This window comes from Diplodia corticola (assembly GCF_001883845.1).
Source record: "Diplodia corticola strain CBS 112549 chromosome Unknown scaffold48, whole genome shotgun sequence".
Lineage (NCBI taxonomy): Eukaryota > Fungi > Ascomycota > Dothideomycetes > Botryosphaeriales > Botryosphaeriaceae > Diplodia > Diplodia corticola.
Window position 1 is genome coordinate 144,552 of NW_017971527.1, and position 13,679 is coordinate 158,230.

The 13,679-nt window shown below is 58.2% G+C and overlaps 5 protein-coding genes across 5 annotated transcripts; 3 read left to right on the top strand and 2 right to left on the bottom strand.

Annotated features, from left to right (window-relative positions):
* Positions 1-52: 52 nt before the first annotated feature.
* BKCO1_4800045 (membrane attack complex component perforin) lies at positions 53-2,290 on the top strand (the record flags this gene model as incomplete). Its single annotated transcript, XM_020276485.1, has 11 exons — positions 53-273; positions 331-424; positions 484-606; positions 671-902; positions 977-1,035; positions 1,087-1,220; positions 1,286-1,403; positions 1,471-1,618; positions 1,698-1,962; positions 2,052-2,106; positions 2,171-2,290. 11 exons carry the CDS (start codon positions 53-55, stop codon positions 2,288-2,290), a joined length of 1,569 nt encoding a protein of 522 aa, XP_020127726.1.
* Positions 2,291-3,992: 1,702 nt separating this feature from the next.
* On the top strand, positions 3,993-4,699 carry BKCO1_4800046 (uncharacterized protein; the record flags this gene model as incomplete). The annotated part of the gene is made up of 3 exons (XM_020276486.1): positions 3,993-3,995; positions 4,041-4,204; positions 4,261-4,699. The coding sequence occupies 3 exons, from the start codon at positions 3,993-3,995 to the stop codon at positions 4,697-4,699; spliced, it is 606 nt and encodes a 201-aa protein (XP_020127725.1).
* Positions 4,700-4,782: 83 nt separating this feature from the next.
* Positions 4,783-7,786, bottom strand: BKCO1_4800047 (acid phosphatase protein; the record flags this gene model as incomplete). Its single annotated transcript, XM_020276487.1, has 5 exons — positions 4,783-5,383; positions 5,781-6,515; positions 6,571-6,988; positions 7,039-7,205; positions 7,257-7,786. The coding sequence occupies 5 exons, from the start codon at positions 7,784-7,786 to the stop codon at positions 4,783-4,785; spliced, it is 2,451 nt and encodes an 816-aa protein (XP_020127724.1).
* Positions 7,787-8,124: 338 nt separating this feature from the next.
* Positions 8,125-8,753, bottom strand: BKCO1_4800048 (peptidase s9 s15 protein; the record flags this gene model as incomplete). Its single annotated transcript, XM_020276488.1, has 2 exons — positions 8,125-8,633; positions 8,693-8,753. 2 exons carry the CDS (start codon positions 8,751-8,753, stop codon positions 8,125-8,127), a joined length of 570 nt encoding a protein of 189 aa, XP_020127729.1.
* Positions 8,754-10,448: 1,695 nt separating this feature from the next.
* Positions 10,449-11,919, top strand: BKCO1_4800049 (glycoside hydrolase family 71 protein; the record flags this gene model as incomplete). The annotated part of the gene is made up of 3 exons (XM_020276489.1): positions 10,449-10,547; positions 10,603-11,188; positions 11,246-11,919. 3 exons carry the CDS (start codon positions 10,449-10,451, stop codon positions 11,917-11,919), a joined length of 1,359 nt encoding a protein of 452 aa, XP_020127728.1.
* Positions 11,920-13,679: the final 1,760 nt, after the last annotated feature.

Genomic DNA, 13,679 nt, shown 5'->3' on the forward strand with positions numbered 1-13,679 from the left:
ACGCCCATCTCCCCAACAGCATCCTCACAACACAAGCTCGACTGCCTTCACCATGTCAGAAAACAAGCCGCAGGGCGAGAAGGCAGAGGAGAGTCAACCACCAACGGTAGACAGTATCCTCGGTGGCTCCCACTTTCTTCTCCGTCTGCTCAGCAAACAGGGAAAGCGGGGAGCATCTGTCAGCTCTGCCCAGCTGTCCGAGGTGGCCAAGAAGAAGAGCAAGAAAATCCCCGAGCTTCCTCTCGGCCAACTGCGGGATTTTGGCAGGGATGTGTAAGTCCATGCCGTCTCTGCTCAGCAAAGCATCATGCTTACCACAACGTCTCGAAGGAGCTCCAAGGACTGTTTCTGCCTCGACGATGACAATGAGACACCAGTCGACGACTCCATGACGCTGTCCGACTACCTGTCTTACACCTCGCCGGTTTGCTCCCCACGACCTCGTGCGAATCGTCCGTGCATGCTGACCCCGTTCGGGGCAAGACCAAAGAGGGCACCGCCGCCACCAAGATCCTCACCATCTTCTTCACCCGGCCCTTGGTTCGTCCAAAGGGATCCGACCGCAAGCAGCTCGGTGAATCACAGCTGGCTCCGGTCGAATTGCCGGTAAGGGTCCCCATCAGCTGCCCTCCCGCCTTTTGCCGCCAGCTGACCGGGAGAAAACCTCCAGGATGCCGATCGGGCCCAGGTCGGGCGTGACGACGTTGCCATATCCGAGGCCCGCAAGGCCGCCGCCAGCCTCGCGGCCCGCGACTATGCGGCCGCCTCGGCCAACGGCGACGCCTTGCACCCCGCCGACCTCACGCACAAGGAGTGGGACGTCGTCGTCAAGAACAACTACCTCGTCCACGGCTACGTCGTCGATATCAAAGCCAAAACCATCACCGTGGCCAGGCGTCCAGGTGAGTATAGGCAGTGGTGGCTCCCCGAGGGTTCTGTGGTGAGCATGTGCATCACTGACGCCTGACCGCCGCAGCTTTCCGCATCAAGAGAAGGCCGCTCGAGTCGTTCTTGACGTATGACGCGAGCATCGAGGTAAGCCAACTGTTGTTTCTGGTGGAACAATCGCTGACCGACGGCCGGCAGACCGACGAGACGCTCGCCATCCCCGACTTCCGCATCTTCGACGACTCGTCCGTCTCCGTCGTCGAGATCACGAGCCAGGAAGAGCAGTCCCTGGTCGAAAACTCGTTCAGCGCCTGGGGTGCCAAGGCCTCTGCGTAAGTTTCTCCCCCCTCCTTCTCCCATCTGCAATGAACGTCGGCCTGCGCTAATGTGTATGTAGCGGAGGCGACGCTCTCTTCTTCTCGGCCGAAGGCGCTGCCGAGGCGGGGGGCAATAGTTCCTCGGGCTCCGGAAAAGCGCAGAGCAAGTTCGAGAGCCGCATGTGGGCGTCGTACAACGTACGCATTTCCCACCTCCCCCGCCCTCGGCAAATGGACTGCTGATGTTTTTGCCACGACTCTTCAGTTCCCCCGCGTGCGCGTCTTCCTCGACGAGGAATCGTTGGAGCCGACGAAAGAGTGCAAGACGTTGCTTGAGAAGATCAAAGCAGCGAGCGAAGCGAAGAAGACGGATGAGCAAATCAAACTGACCGAGTCGTTCGGCCACAAATTCGGTGCGTCCTGGCGGCGGATGAATCTTCCCCTCCCTAGGGAGGTGACAGCAGCGACGATATTTGCTCACCAAGGAAGCAGGCCATGTCTTCGCGACCGAGGCTCAGCTGGGCGGCATGCTCTACAGCACGCGGATGAGCTCGTCCTTCGCCAGCGACAGCACGTCCAAGAAGATGGACAGCATGCGCGTCGCCGTCGCCGCCAGCTTCAGCACTTCGCGCTTCGCGGCCGCCGCCTCGGCGGAGGCCAAGTGGGGCAGCGACAGCGCCAGCACCTCGTCCGAGACGCGCAAGTCCGACAGCTTGGCTTGGGAGGCCAAGGGTGGCGACACGTTGCTGTGCTCCGAGTGAGTTTTTTTTTCTTTTCTTTTTCCTCCCTGACAATTAAAACCTGCTGGCGGTCATGGTTTCCTCGGTGGCTGACGAGCGACAAAAGCCCCCCTGCCTGGATCAGCACGGTCAAGGACTACCAGAACTGGCGCGTCATGGAGGTAATGTGGACCCCTTCTCCCACTCTCAATCGTCTCGTATGTCTGACTGCTTGTTGCGGAATAGAGAGCTGTTCCGCAGAGGATCAGCGACCTCATTGGGAAGATGGAAGGCTCGGAGATGCTCGGGAAGTTTGCGCCGCACCCTGCTGGCGCGCGATCTGGAGCCTCGTTCACTCCGCGCTGAGCAGTCAGCTGAGGAAGGGCCGACGGGAAGGCATACGAAGAATGATTGGGCATGTTTTCGCAGATTGGTCCGCTTAGCCGTGTGCAATGGAACACTTGTGTTGTAGACCTGGATGCGTCTTGAGATGCAGCACTTACGACATGGCCAAGAGCGGTGCCAATAATACACGTAATAGTGGCTCTGGTGATCAGTGCCTACGAACTTAGCTTCCCGAAGCGCTGAGATGACGCTTTCATCATGGTCAAAGGGCACTCTGGCGCAGCTAGCGTTATGCATCCGAGCAACGCAGTGGAGTGCATTGGTGGTGGAGATGCCGATCACTGCCGATAAACTCGTCATTTAAGCGTAGCACGCCATTGCTGATTGACTTCACTATAGCGCCCCCCAGCTAAGACGATTGGGGTAAAGATCACGGGTGGATGTGGGTAGCTGGTACAGGCGCTCCAAGGTTCGGTTTATGCGAGGGGGTCGGCGGTATAATCGCGTACGCACACTTTTTCTTAGGGAAAAGCCGCCGGGTAATAAGCAAGCGCGCACGGTTACACCGCATAGACGTATTCTAGAAACACTAAATTCTTCACTATCGGACTTAACTTGTAACAACGTGGCGTAGAGAAAAGATTTTAAAATAAAAATTAGATAGTCTTAAAGAGAAAGAAAGATTCTATAATATATATTATTTTTAGCTAAATCTCTCGCCTTTTCGTGGGGTAGTCTCGTGTGTTGCAGAGTTACTGCCGGGGCCCCTCGCATAAACCGAACCTTGGAGCGCCTGTACCCGCCGCTACGATCAAACCTAAAGATTCGTTCGCAAATGAAGTGCGGACACGAGTCGTCCCCCACCATAAAGATGGAGCTGTAGATTAGAGAGTTGGAGGCCTCTTGATGCCACTGATAAAGGCCATCCTACCCGTTAGAGGGTTTCAGCTTGACCTCTATGGGTTTTGAAGGGAAACACCCCTCCCCACAAAGAAAGAAGTGGAGGGTGGAGGGGCGAGGTGACTCTGTAAGAGCGCAACTCTGGTATGCTCGGCTTCTATGAACACCCTACTCTAGACGGTTTAGACTGTCGCAAGCTGGCTAAGCCTACGGGGCGAGCCCATATCCGCAGCCTCAGCCGCAGCTGATGTCGATCAATGTGAAATTGGTCTCAGCGCTGCCGTAGCCAGCTTGCGGGGCTAGCATACCCACTGTTTCATTCCTGTTCGTCTTTTCTCTGCAAGCGCTACTGTGACAACTGTCTTTTTAGCCAGCGGATCGACAGAAGGTTGTCGAGTTAGATGGCGAGGCATGGTATCATGTGAGTGAAGTGACAGCTCTAAGGTCGACATACTATAGGTTCCGATCTGGGATCGACGAGCCAGACCCACACATAGATCGCTCTGCCTATCCTGGAATATAGTCTCGATCTCCAGATCGCTGGGTGAACTGCACACGAGATGGCAATGCGTCTTGCAGATCACAGAATGTGAGGTGGGGATTTGAGTTTTTCTTTCAGAAGCAGGCGGGTGGGTCCCGGCGACTCCGATAGTTTTAGCACAGCTGACGTGGCGGCGCTGGCGGAGGGCGCTCCGGTTATGCGAATCCATGTCTGGTCATTTAGCCCCCTTCAAATGCTTCCACTATGTAGACTCTCGTCGCTGTATTTTCCAATGCAAACAGATCTCCGTTCTCATCTTGACATCAAGGAAAGCGAAGCAGAATGGTGCGTATCCCAAACATACTACATATTGTTGCTTCTATCTTACAGCGATTGCAGCCAGAACAAATTGAGATATCGGATTACCCTCTGAGCGCGGCAATCGACAAGCTCGGCGGTGACGATGTTCTCCTCTCATCTATCGACTTGAACATAAGCGTCGTAAAGTTTCCAAAGGAGCCGCCAAATGCAAGTGAAGAAGAGAAGCGGAAAGTGTAAGCCATCACTATATTCCTCTCTCTTTCTCTCTCCGCTAAGCCATCACATTTAGAATGAACCGAAGGTTCGTCTCGGGCGTGAGCGGAAGAGTCCCACTGGGATACCGCCCGCGCAACAAGAAGAAAGGATCCACCGCCAAACCCGGGGATCCATGGGAGATTCGATGGGACTGGGACGAAGGAAAAGGCGCACACGTGAACCTGGTGTGTGGATCGGGCAACCGCACCAAGTTTGCGTTCAAGATGCGCACCCGCATCAGATCCGGCTATGACACCTACATCGAAGTCATTAGGCAGATGTCGGCGCATGTTGGGTACAACACCCTGCCTGGCCCGCCTGCCGCGCAGGATACTCCCGAGGGACGGCTTCGTACTGACAGGAACCGCAACGCTCCTTTAACGGAGCAAATGAAGAAAAAGTTGCTGGAGGGTGCAGCAAAGTCATTGATTAAAAAGTGGATAAGCGAACTGGGGCCTAGGGCTAGGCTTTGAAGTAAATAGCCATGTATCTAGCGAATAAAGTACTGCGTTATGTCCCGTTTTCCAAGTAAAATTTTAGGTCATATATATAGTAGCTAATAATATGTACTGTTGGTAGATTGGCGAGGCGAAATTACGATTATTATCCACAACGTGTACGTGATGGTGTTGACCAACACTTCTCCTGCTTCGCGCTGGTCCGGGTCGCGCCCTGCAGGTCGACGCTGTTTCTTGGAGGAAAGGAGACGCGGCGCCCACGCCTGCATGATGCGTGTCCAGAAAAGCGCGCTGAGCACGTCTTGGGTCGATACGAAGGCGCCGGGCGGGCCTGTCGCCTGCAATGTGGCAGTGGCAGCGGCTTTGAGGTCCGCGAGGGTCGAGGCGCGGATGGTCAGGATGCGGGCGGTGGATTTTCCACCGCTGGTGCCGGGAGGTGTGGGGTGAGGGACCGAGAAATCGGATTCTGGGACAGTGTCCGTATCGTGGTCGTGGTGGTCGTCGTCACTGTCGTTGATCCCATCACCCGTTTCCCCCTCATCGCCGCTGTCGTCAACACCAGCCGCCCCAACCCGCCCTCCCACCTCCCACCCCTCCCGCACTCGATCATCCCCAGCCCCATCATCATCCCCCAAACACCTCGCCAGCTCCTCCACCACCATCCCCGCCGCCCTCCCATCAAGCACCGGATGCAAGGCGCTACATAATCAAACCCAGCTCGTAGTCATGATGGCACTCAATATCCTTCGAACCATCCTTTACGGTTCTCTAACATAAACTACAATGCTTACACACCTACACAAGCCGCCCCAGCTGCCACTAAAGTAACCCGAAGGAAGCTTCATTGTAAACTCAACCCCACCAGAGAAACCACACCTCAAAGATTTGCTCCAGAAACGCCGACCGTAAGACACAAAGACGAAACACTTCAGCTCACCAACTCCTCGCACACTACTTCCCAACTGACGCGCGTTATATTATACATATATTACAAGTGGTATCATACGAAAAACAATCCGTCTCCAAACATCCCCATCCGGCAGGTATGTATGTCTCCCCCTCCCTCCCTCCCTCCCTCTCCTCACCACCCCCTCACATTTTCCGGTGCAAATGGAACTCGGTCCCCGTCTCGCTCCGATGCAGCCGCACCTCCGACTTGTTCGCCCACTCGTTCAGATCGCCCAACCGGCCGCTGCCCCACTCCCTCAGCCGCCCCGCCGTACTGCCACCGCCTTGCCTCTCGTCGTCGACCATGCGGATCTGCAGCAGGGCCAGCGTGGAGCTCTTCCACACGGCGACGCCGCTCGCCTGGCTCATGAGGATGGTGCCGAGCAGGAAGACGAGCGTCAGGCCCTCGAGGACGGCCGGGAAGATGAACCACATCCACCGCACGTGCACGTACGTCTGCGTCGTCCAGGCCACGCCCTTGGCGACGCCGACGTGGCGGTCCGGGCCCGGGACGTTGGCGACGGTGTTCCTCGGCTTCTTGTTCTGGGTGCGCAGCAGGTACGTCATCGACTTGGCGAGCGAGGCCATGGTCAGGTTCTCGCCGCCGTGCGCGTTCTCGCCGAGCTGGTAGATGGCGTCGACGGCGTCCGACGTCGGGCTGGACTCGCCCGTCGAGCCCGTGACGTTGCCGGTCCAGAAGGTGCCCAGGTACTGCTCGATGGCGTTCCAGGCGAAGCTCTCGATGACGAAGGGCTGGCCCGTGTTTTCGGGCGTGATTGTCATGTTGTCCTGTGTGCCGGGCTGCGTGCTGTTGCTGTAGGTGGCGACGACTGTCTCGGTGAAGGTGCCGTTCTTCACGACTGCTTGATACTCGTTCACGCAGCTGACGGGACCACGTTAGCTTGCTGCAGGATTTGCGGGGCGGGTGGGCTACGTACGCGTACAGGACGCACTCCATGGCTATGGCACCGAAGGCCTTGATTGATGAGGCATCGTGAAGAGAGCGGATGGTGGTCAGAGTGCTAAGGGTGGCTTGGGTGTCGTTGAAGTTGATGGAATCGGCGGCTCCGGTGGTGTTGATGTAGACCATGGGCAGAAAGCCTGTCTGCAAGGTGAAATTGTTTGGCAAGGTATGGTTGCAGACCTCAGTCAGGCCGAAATCTTCACAGTTGGACGTCAGGCTCTCGGTGATGTTGGCACACTTGGAGCAGACGGCCAATGACTGATAGGTGTCTGTCCAGGTGCAATTGCCAGTGGGACAGTAAGGGGTGACGTCAAAGTCAGCGAGAGGGTCATCGTTGGTGTCGTAGAGGCCAGACGAGATGGCGGCTTTCATGGACAGGGATGGGTTCTTGACTATGAAGCTGTCAGTGTCGGCTCTTACTGCGGGGAGTGCTATGACTCACGGCCCATCATCCCGCCAAAGGCGTAGTCACTGTAGCTGTGCGCAATAGGAATGGTCGAATTGGTATCGGACGGAACCATGTCGATGGGGTAAGTGACGATTTGTTGAATGAAGGGATCGAGCGCCAAGCTGAAGACGGTAAGAAAGGCTCCGAGCTTTGCGAGGTGGCTGTGTGCAGTCAGCGTCAGTCGTATAAATCATGGTGAGGGCGCAACGTACACGCCTCTGGTACCCAAGAGCAACTTCAAACTGCCCCACATTCCTCGACTGGCCTCGTCAAAGGTTTGGATGTCCTTGAGAACGCCGGCCTTCTTGAACCACAGCCATTTCAGCTGGCTGATTCCCTCGGCAATGGGAACAACCATGGCGGCCTTGATGATGGTGGCCAGGATGGAGATGAACGAGTTGAGGGTGATGCGCATGGGCCAGTGGGGAAGCGGGCGGCCGTCGGTGAGGATCAAAGTGACGACGAGAACGGCCATGGCAATGGCGCTGATGATCCAAGCAAGAAGCTCAAAGAGCCACCAGCTGTTGACGGCATCGGTAAGGCCGCTTGAGGCAGGAGGCGGGCGCGGCGGCAGCTCTGGGGTGAGAGGGGTGGGAGGCTCGTCGCCAACTTGGCCGGAGCGGTAGCCACGGCCGTCGTCTCGCTTCATCTCGCCCAGCTCGACGTAATTCTTCTGGTTCGGGTTCAGCGGCGATAGCGGGGACGGGCTCCCGAGGGTCGAGACGGCCGGCGACTTTCTCATGGTTCAGCGGGCTGGACGGACGGACGAGGTGAAGGGGCACGGTCACACCTGGGGAACTCCAATGTGCATTCTGGAAGCAGCGCCACAACTGCGGAGGCTTGGAACATGGTGAAAGAAAATGGCGCTTGCTCGAGTTTTGTCGGTAGCGGGCGATCAACATGGGCCAAGGGATATTGTGTCAGAAGCTCGGTGTAGCAACGGGGATCGCAGCCGGGCCCCCGTTGCCATGCAACATGCAGAATACGAGGTAGCACCGAGGCTCTACCGATAGGGCTATAGGGCACGGGGGTCCCACGGCCTGATGCGCGGGTGTTGAGGGCGGCTACGGGTCAGGACGTTCACGATTGGCACGGTGCGAGAATCCGGGCGTGGTTTAAGGCGGCCCAGAGACCCAGAGCAGCGCCAACGAAGCCGGTCACGGTGCGATAGGCGTTGTGCAGGCCCCAGAGGCGGACCAGCTCGCGGGTCGAATGCGTCTCCTCGATGCGGAGGGTTGCCGGCTCATCCTTTCCCAGGCTCTCGGCCTTGGTGCCCGGGCCCGGGCCGGCCAGCCTCTCAGCGCGGCGACAGAGGGCGCCGATGTAGGGGCGCATGATGGCAAACGTGTGCACGGGCACGATGGCCGGAACCAGCACGGCAGCAGCGGCGTAGAGCGAACACAACATGCCGCTCGACCTGGCCGAGTAGGAAAGATAGCTGAACGACACGCACGAGACGAGTAGCGGTGGAGGGGTGAGGTAGAAGCCTTGGACATAGGCAGTGCGCCAGTGGGCGACCAGGCGCGCTTCATCGTCGCTGGGGGTGAGCAGGGAGGGGACGACAGCTGTCGAGAAGGTGGCATTCTGGCCTGACGGGGCGCGATCAGCAAGACTCAAGAGTCCGGGGCAGCGCGCGCGCTCAACTCACCCGCCGCGAACATGGAGGCAGTGATGCCGACGAACTGGGCAGCCTGCACCCCGGAAACCATGACTGTATACGAGCGGACGCGTGGCGGGGGTGCGGCGTGTGAGGCGGGTGAGGCGGGTGAGGCGGGTGAGGATGATTGAGGGTGACTGGGGATGACTGGGGATGAGGGCGGGTGGAAGGTGCGACGCGCCCGCCTGCCGTGAGTGAGTGAGTGAGTGACATTCCGCACAACCCCGCACCTTTTTGCTTTTGCTGCCGCTTCCCTCCCTCTCCATCTCTCTCCCGCTCTCCCCCTCTCCCTCTCCCTCTCGCTTCGGCCGCATCCCCGTCGCGCGTCGCGGCTCCCGGCACTTTTCAGCTCTCCACTACTGCTCTCCACCCACGTTTCTCCGCCCCGATGCCAACGGCCCTGCGACCCGGCTGGCGCTATGCCGCCGATCCGCCGACCTTACCAAGACCCGGCATCTCGGAGATGGCACAATCACTGATGAGCCTTCTCCAAGCCTGCCCCTGAGTGCTTCGCCGCAACCAGCGAGCATGCCGTCCATGACCGTCGCCGGGTGGAGCTCCGCCCACGATCAGCTCTCGTATTCAAATACGCCAATCTATTGTACCTTCTGCCCCGAGCAAGCTGACGACGACGTCCAGACGTGCCTGAATCACGCCTGAACTGAAGTCTACATGTCCAGACCGACGCCCTCTGCGTTGGCATTCAGCCGCATCGTCTTTTGCACAGTCATGAGCTGCCTTGGCCCGCTTTCGACCGCCTTCTTCGGAACGCACAGACTGCTGGGTCGCTCATCCGCCGCCACTGCCTCGACCATGTCCGAAGCCACTATCAGTCCGCCTCCAGCTATCGTGATAGGACCGCTCCGGCCAGAAAGTCAAAATTTTTGTGTTGTCTGTCCGCTTGTCCGCTCTCCTCAATTGGCCACATGCGCGGCCGCAACTTCTCCAGCCGCAGGGGATCGTGAGTCCGGCCGGCCAACAGTTGGCCCGCAAAGAGATTAAGCGATCGGCATCGCCGCCAATGAGAGAGCGGTTCCTGCCCAAGGTGGGCCTGAAGGCAACGGCACTGTGGCTGCGACCCTCGCCCGCTTTCCCCGGAGAGGCCATCAGTGGCAAGCGCCCTTGTCGAATACGACCAATCAAAGTGCCGCGCCTTGGCCAAACAACACCAACTGCCCTGGTGAAACACCGTCGCCGATGCGGTCCGGTCCGCCAGATGCAGCCAACTCGTTTTCCGCCCCGTGTCCTCGTGTCCGGCCAGCGACTAAGCCTGCCTTGCGCCTCAACACCATGCTGAAGTCTGCAATAGACACCTGGTTTTCTGTTTCAGCCGGCAGATCACGTCCAGCCCAGCGCCACCGAGATCACCGCAGCCTGGCGCTTATCATGGCGGCCTCGGCACGGCCCCTGTTCCCTGTGGCGCCGCACCACGTTTCGGGGAGCGATTCACGCCTCGAAACGCCCAGCTGAGGGCGCTTCCGCTTAGGGCTCCTCCTTCATCAAACACCAACCCCATCCTTCATTGGCGTGCGCAGCCGCCTGATGGGGCCATTTCTGGGCGCTGCCTTTATAACGGAAATTCGCCCGCAATGCCCTTTTCTACCCACCCTCGGCTGGAATCTCTTACCCTCGTCACTGGCTTGACGCGGACCGGTGCTTTGTGCTCCCCTTGCAACACTTTTAGCTTCTTTGAGGGCTGTCCACTCCTTTCTGTATCACTTACAGTAGCCACTCCTTTTTTGCAATCATGCGTTTCTCCAGCTCTCTCGCCGCCTTCGCCGGCGCCTCGCTGAGCTTGATCTCTGCCGTCAATGCCGAGACCAAGGGTGTCTTCGCCCACTACATGGTACGCATTAGACACGCCTATATGTCTCCTCTGAACCCTGGCTGACGTAAGCTAGGTGTGCGGTCTCTCGTCGGTCGAGCAGGCCCAAACGGACGTCCGTGACGCAAAGAACCTGGGCGTGGATGCCTTCGCGCTCAACGTCCAGAATGTCGTCGACTCTTGGGCTACCAGCGCCATCGACTACCTCTTCCAAGCTGCCGCCGAGAATGACTTCCACCTGTTCTTCTCCTTCGACATGGCCGTGTTGAACGAGCAGGACCCCGGCTCCTTCCTGCCCATCTTCGAGCAGTACGCCGCCAACGACTCGTACTACAAGCATGATGACAAGCCGTTCGTCACCACCTTCAACGGCGGCATCATGTCCAACGGTGGCGAGTGGACCAGGAAGCTCCGTGAAGGCATCGAGGCCGATGGCTTCACTCCCTACTTCATCTCCGACTTTGGTCTGTACAGCAGCGAGAGCGCCTCTGCCAGCGAGAGCCTTCTGGGTTCGCTGCAGACCTACTCTGCCGTCGACGGTGTCTTCAGCTGGGAGACGGCCTGGCCTGCGCAGGATGATGGCATCTCCAGCATCCTCAGCTCCGTGACCGACAAGATCAGCCTTGATGCCGCTCACGCCACCGGAAAATCGTACCTTATGCGTAAGTCCTGAGCCAGTCTAGCTTTTCCTGAATAGTGGCTGACGTGATGTTCTCCAGCCCTCTCCTCTCACCAGTTCAAGCACATTGACGGCCTCGGCAACTGGTACCGCCGCGGCGAGCTCACCCTTCCCAACCGCATGACGCAAATCCTCGACCTCGAGCCCGAATTCGTCATGCTCCTGACGTGGAACGACGCGGGCGAGTCGCACTACATCGGCAACGTGTGGTCCGAGTCCATCTCGACCAGCGAGGCGACGCAGAAGTACGTCGACAAGTTCGACCACTCGGGCTGGCAGGACATCATCTCGCCCTTCATCGCGGCGTACAAGAACAGCGCCAAGACGGCCGCCGACATCGTGCCCGCCAACGGCAACTTCACCGGCGCCATGTGGTACCGCCCGCTGCTCAAGGATGCTTCCTGCAGCGGCGATTACCTTGGCAAGCCTGTGGGCTGGGAGAACGCGCAGGACACCGTCAACTTCGCCATCACGCTGCCCGCCGACACCGAGGGCGTCAAGATCAACGTGTACAGCAACGACCAGCTGCTCGAGTCGTTCGACGGCAAGGCGGGTCTCAACGCCGAGGCCGTCTTGGGAATGACGACGGGCAAGCAGCGCGTGGAGCTGGTCGGCGCCGACGGCTCCGTCTTGGGTGCCGGTCTCAGCCAGGAGGATGTCGCGGCTGACGCAGATTTCTGCAACTTCAACTACCACGTCGTTCACGTCGCGTAAAACAAGCCGACATTGTGACGATGGCGCTGTATACCCATTTGCGGCTTCTGTTCTTGCGCTTCTTAAGATACCTTCTTCACGTTCGCTTCGTTGTCGCTAGTATAAGCGGCCCCTGTTTTTTCTACCAGCCAAGATTTATAGACCTTTTAACACGTTTCACTCGTTTGCAAGGCTTCTCACCGCCAAAGCATCCTGATGAAGGTTCACGATGAATCCAAAAAAGCATTCCGTTTCTTCTCTCTCATTCTTTGACGGCGATAGCCAGCCAGCCAAGTCCACGCGTGTTGTCGCGAATTGATTGCGGAAGGGAGCGGAGATTGGACACCGTCCATCAACGCTCGTATTTTTGAGATTTCCTCCTCGTTCCCCTATACATACCAAGGCAACAGCAGGCCCTTCCCCCTCCTCCCCTCGTGAAAGAACGGGCGATGCCGCTCTCAGCTCAGTCGACTGATGAGATCATGAGGAGGGGTAAAAAATTAAAATCAGCCTCTTTTTGGTTTTCGCCCGAGGCCGCCGCCGCCGCCCGCCGCCGTCGCCGCCGCCACCACCACGTGGTCTTTGCCTTTTTTTTGGGAAGCGATAACGTACCACCCTCGAAATCTTAACGTACCACCCCGCCCCACTTAAGTGGTATTTGGCGTAGAACGCTCGGTAATAACGAAGTAGTAATTAGTATACTCTCGCAGTTATAACACCCTCTAATAGTAGCACCCTCTAGCAGCCGACCTCTCGTAGCCCTTTCGTAGCCGGCCTCTCGTCGCAGCCGGTCTCTCGCAGCTAGCCTCTCGTCGCAGCCGGTCTCTCGCAGCCGGCCTCTCGTCGTAGCCGGCCTCTTATAGCCGGCCTCTTATCGCAGCCGGCCTCTCGTCGCAGCCGGTCTCTCGTAGCCGGCCTCTCGTCGTAGCCGGCCTCTTATAGCCGGCCTCTTATCGTAGCCGGCCTCTCGTCGTAGCCGGTCTCTCGTCGTAGCCGGTCTCTCGTAGCCGGCCTTTCGTCGTAGCCGATCTCTCGTAGCCGGCCTCTCGTCGTAGCCGGTCTTTCGTAGCCAATCTCTCGTCGCAGCCGATCTCTCGTAGTAGCCGACCTCTCGTAGTAGCCCTTTCGCCGTAGTAGCCCTCTCGTAGTAGCCCTCTCGTACCGGGGTCTTAGCGGTTTCTTAACGCTAGCCGTTAGCTACGAGAGAGCTACTACGAAAGGGCTACTACGGCGAAAGGGCTACTACGAGAGGGCGGCTACGAAAGGGCTACGAAAGGCCGGCTACGAGAGAACTACGAGAGAGCTACGAGAGGGCTACGAAAGGCTAGCTACGAGAGGGCTACTACGAAAGATCGGCTACGACGAGAGGTTAGCTACGACGAGAAGTCGGCTGCGAAAGACCGGCTACGACGAGAGGCCGGCTACGAGAGACCGGCTACGACGAAAGACCGGCTACGAGAGACCGGCTACGACGAGAGGCCGGCTACGACGAGAAGTCGGCTACGAAAGACCGGCTACGACGAGAGGCCGGCTACGAGAGACCGGCTACGACGAGAGGCCGGCTACTAGAGGGTGCTATATTAGGTGTTATAACTGCGAGAGTATACTAATTACTACTTCGTTCTTACCGAGCGTTCTATGCTAATTACTACTTAAGTGGGTCGGGGTGGTACGTTAAGGTTTTGAGGGTGGTACGTTATCGCTTCCCTTTTTTTTGCCTCAACAGGGACACTGATCTCTCTGTGAAACGTGTGGCGTTTTTGACGGCGGTGGCGCAGGGT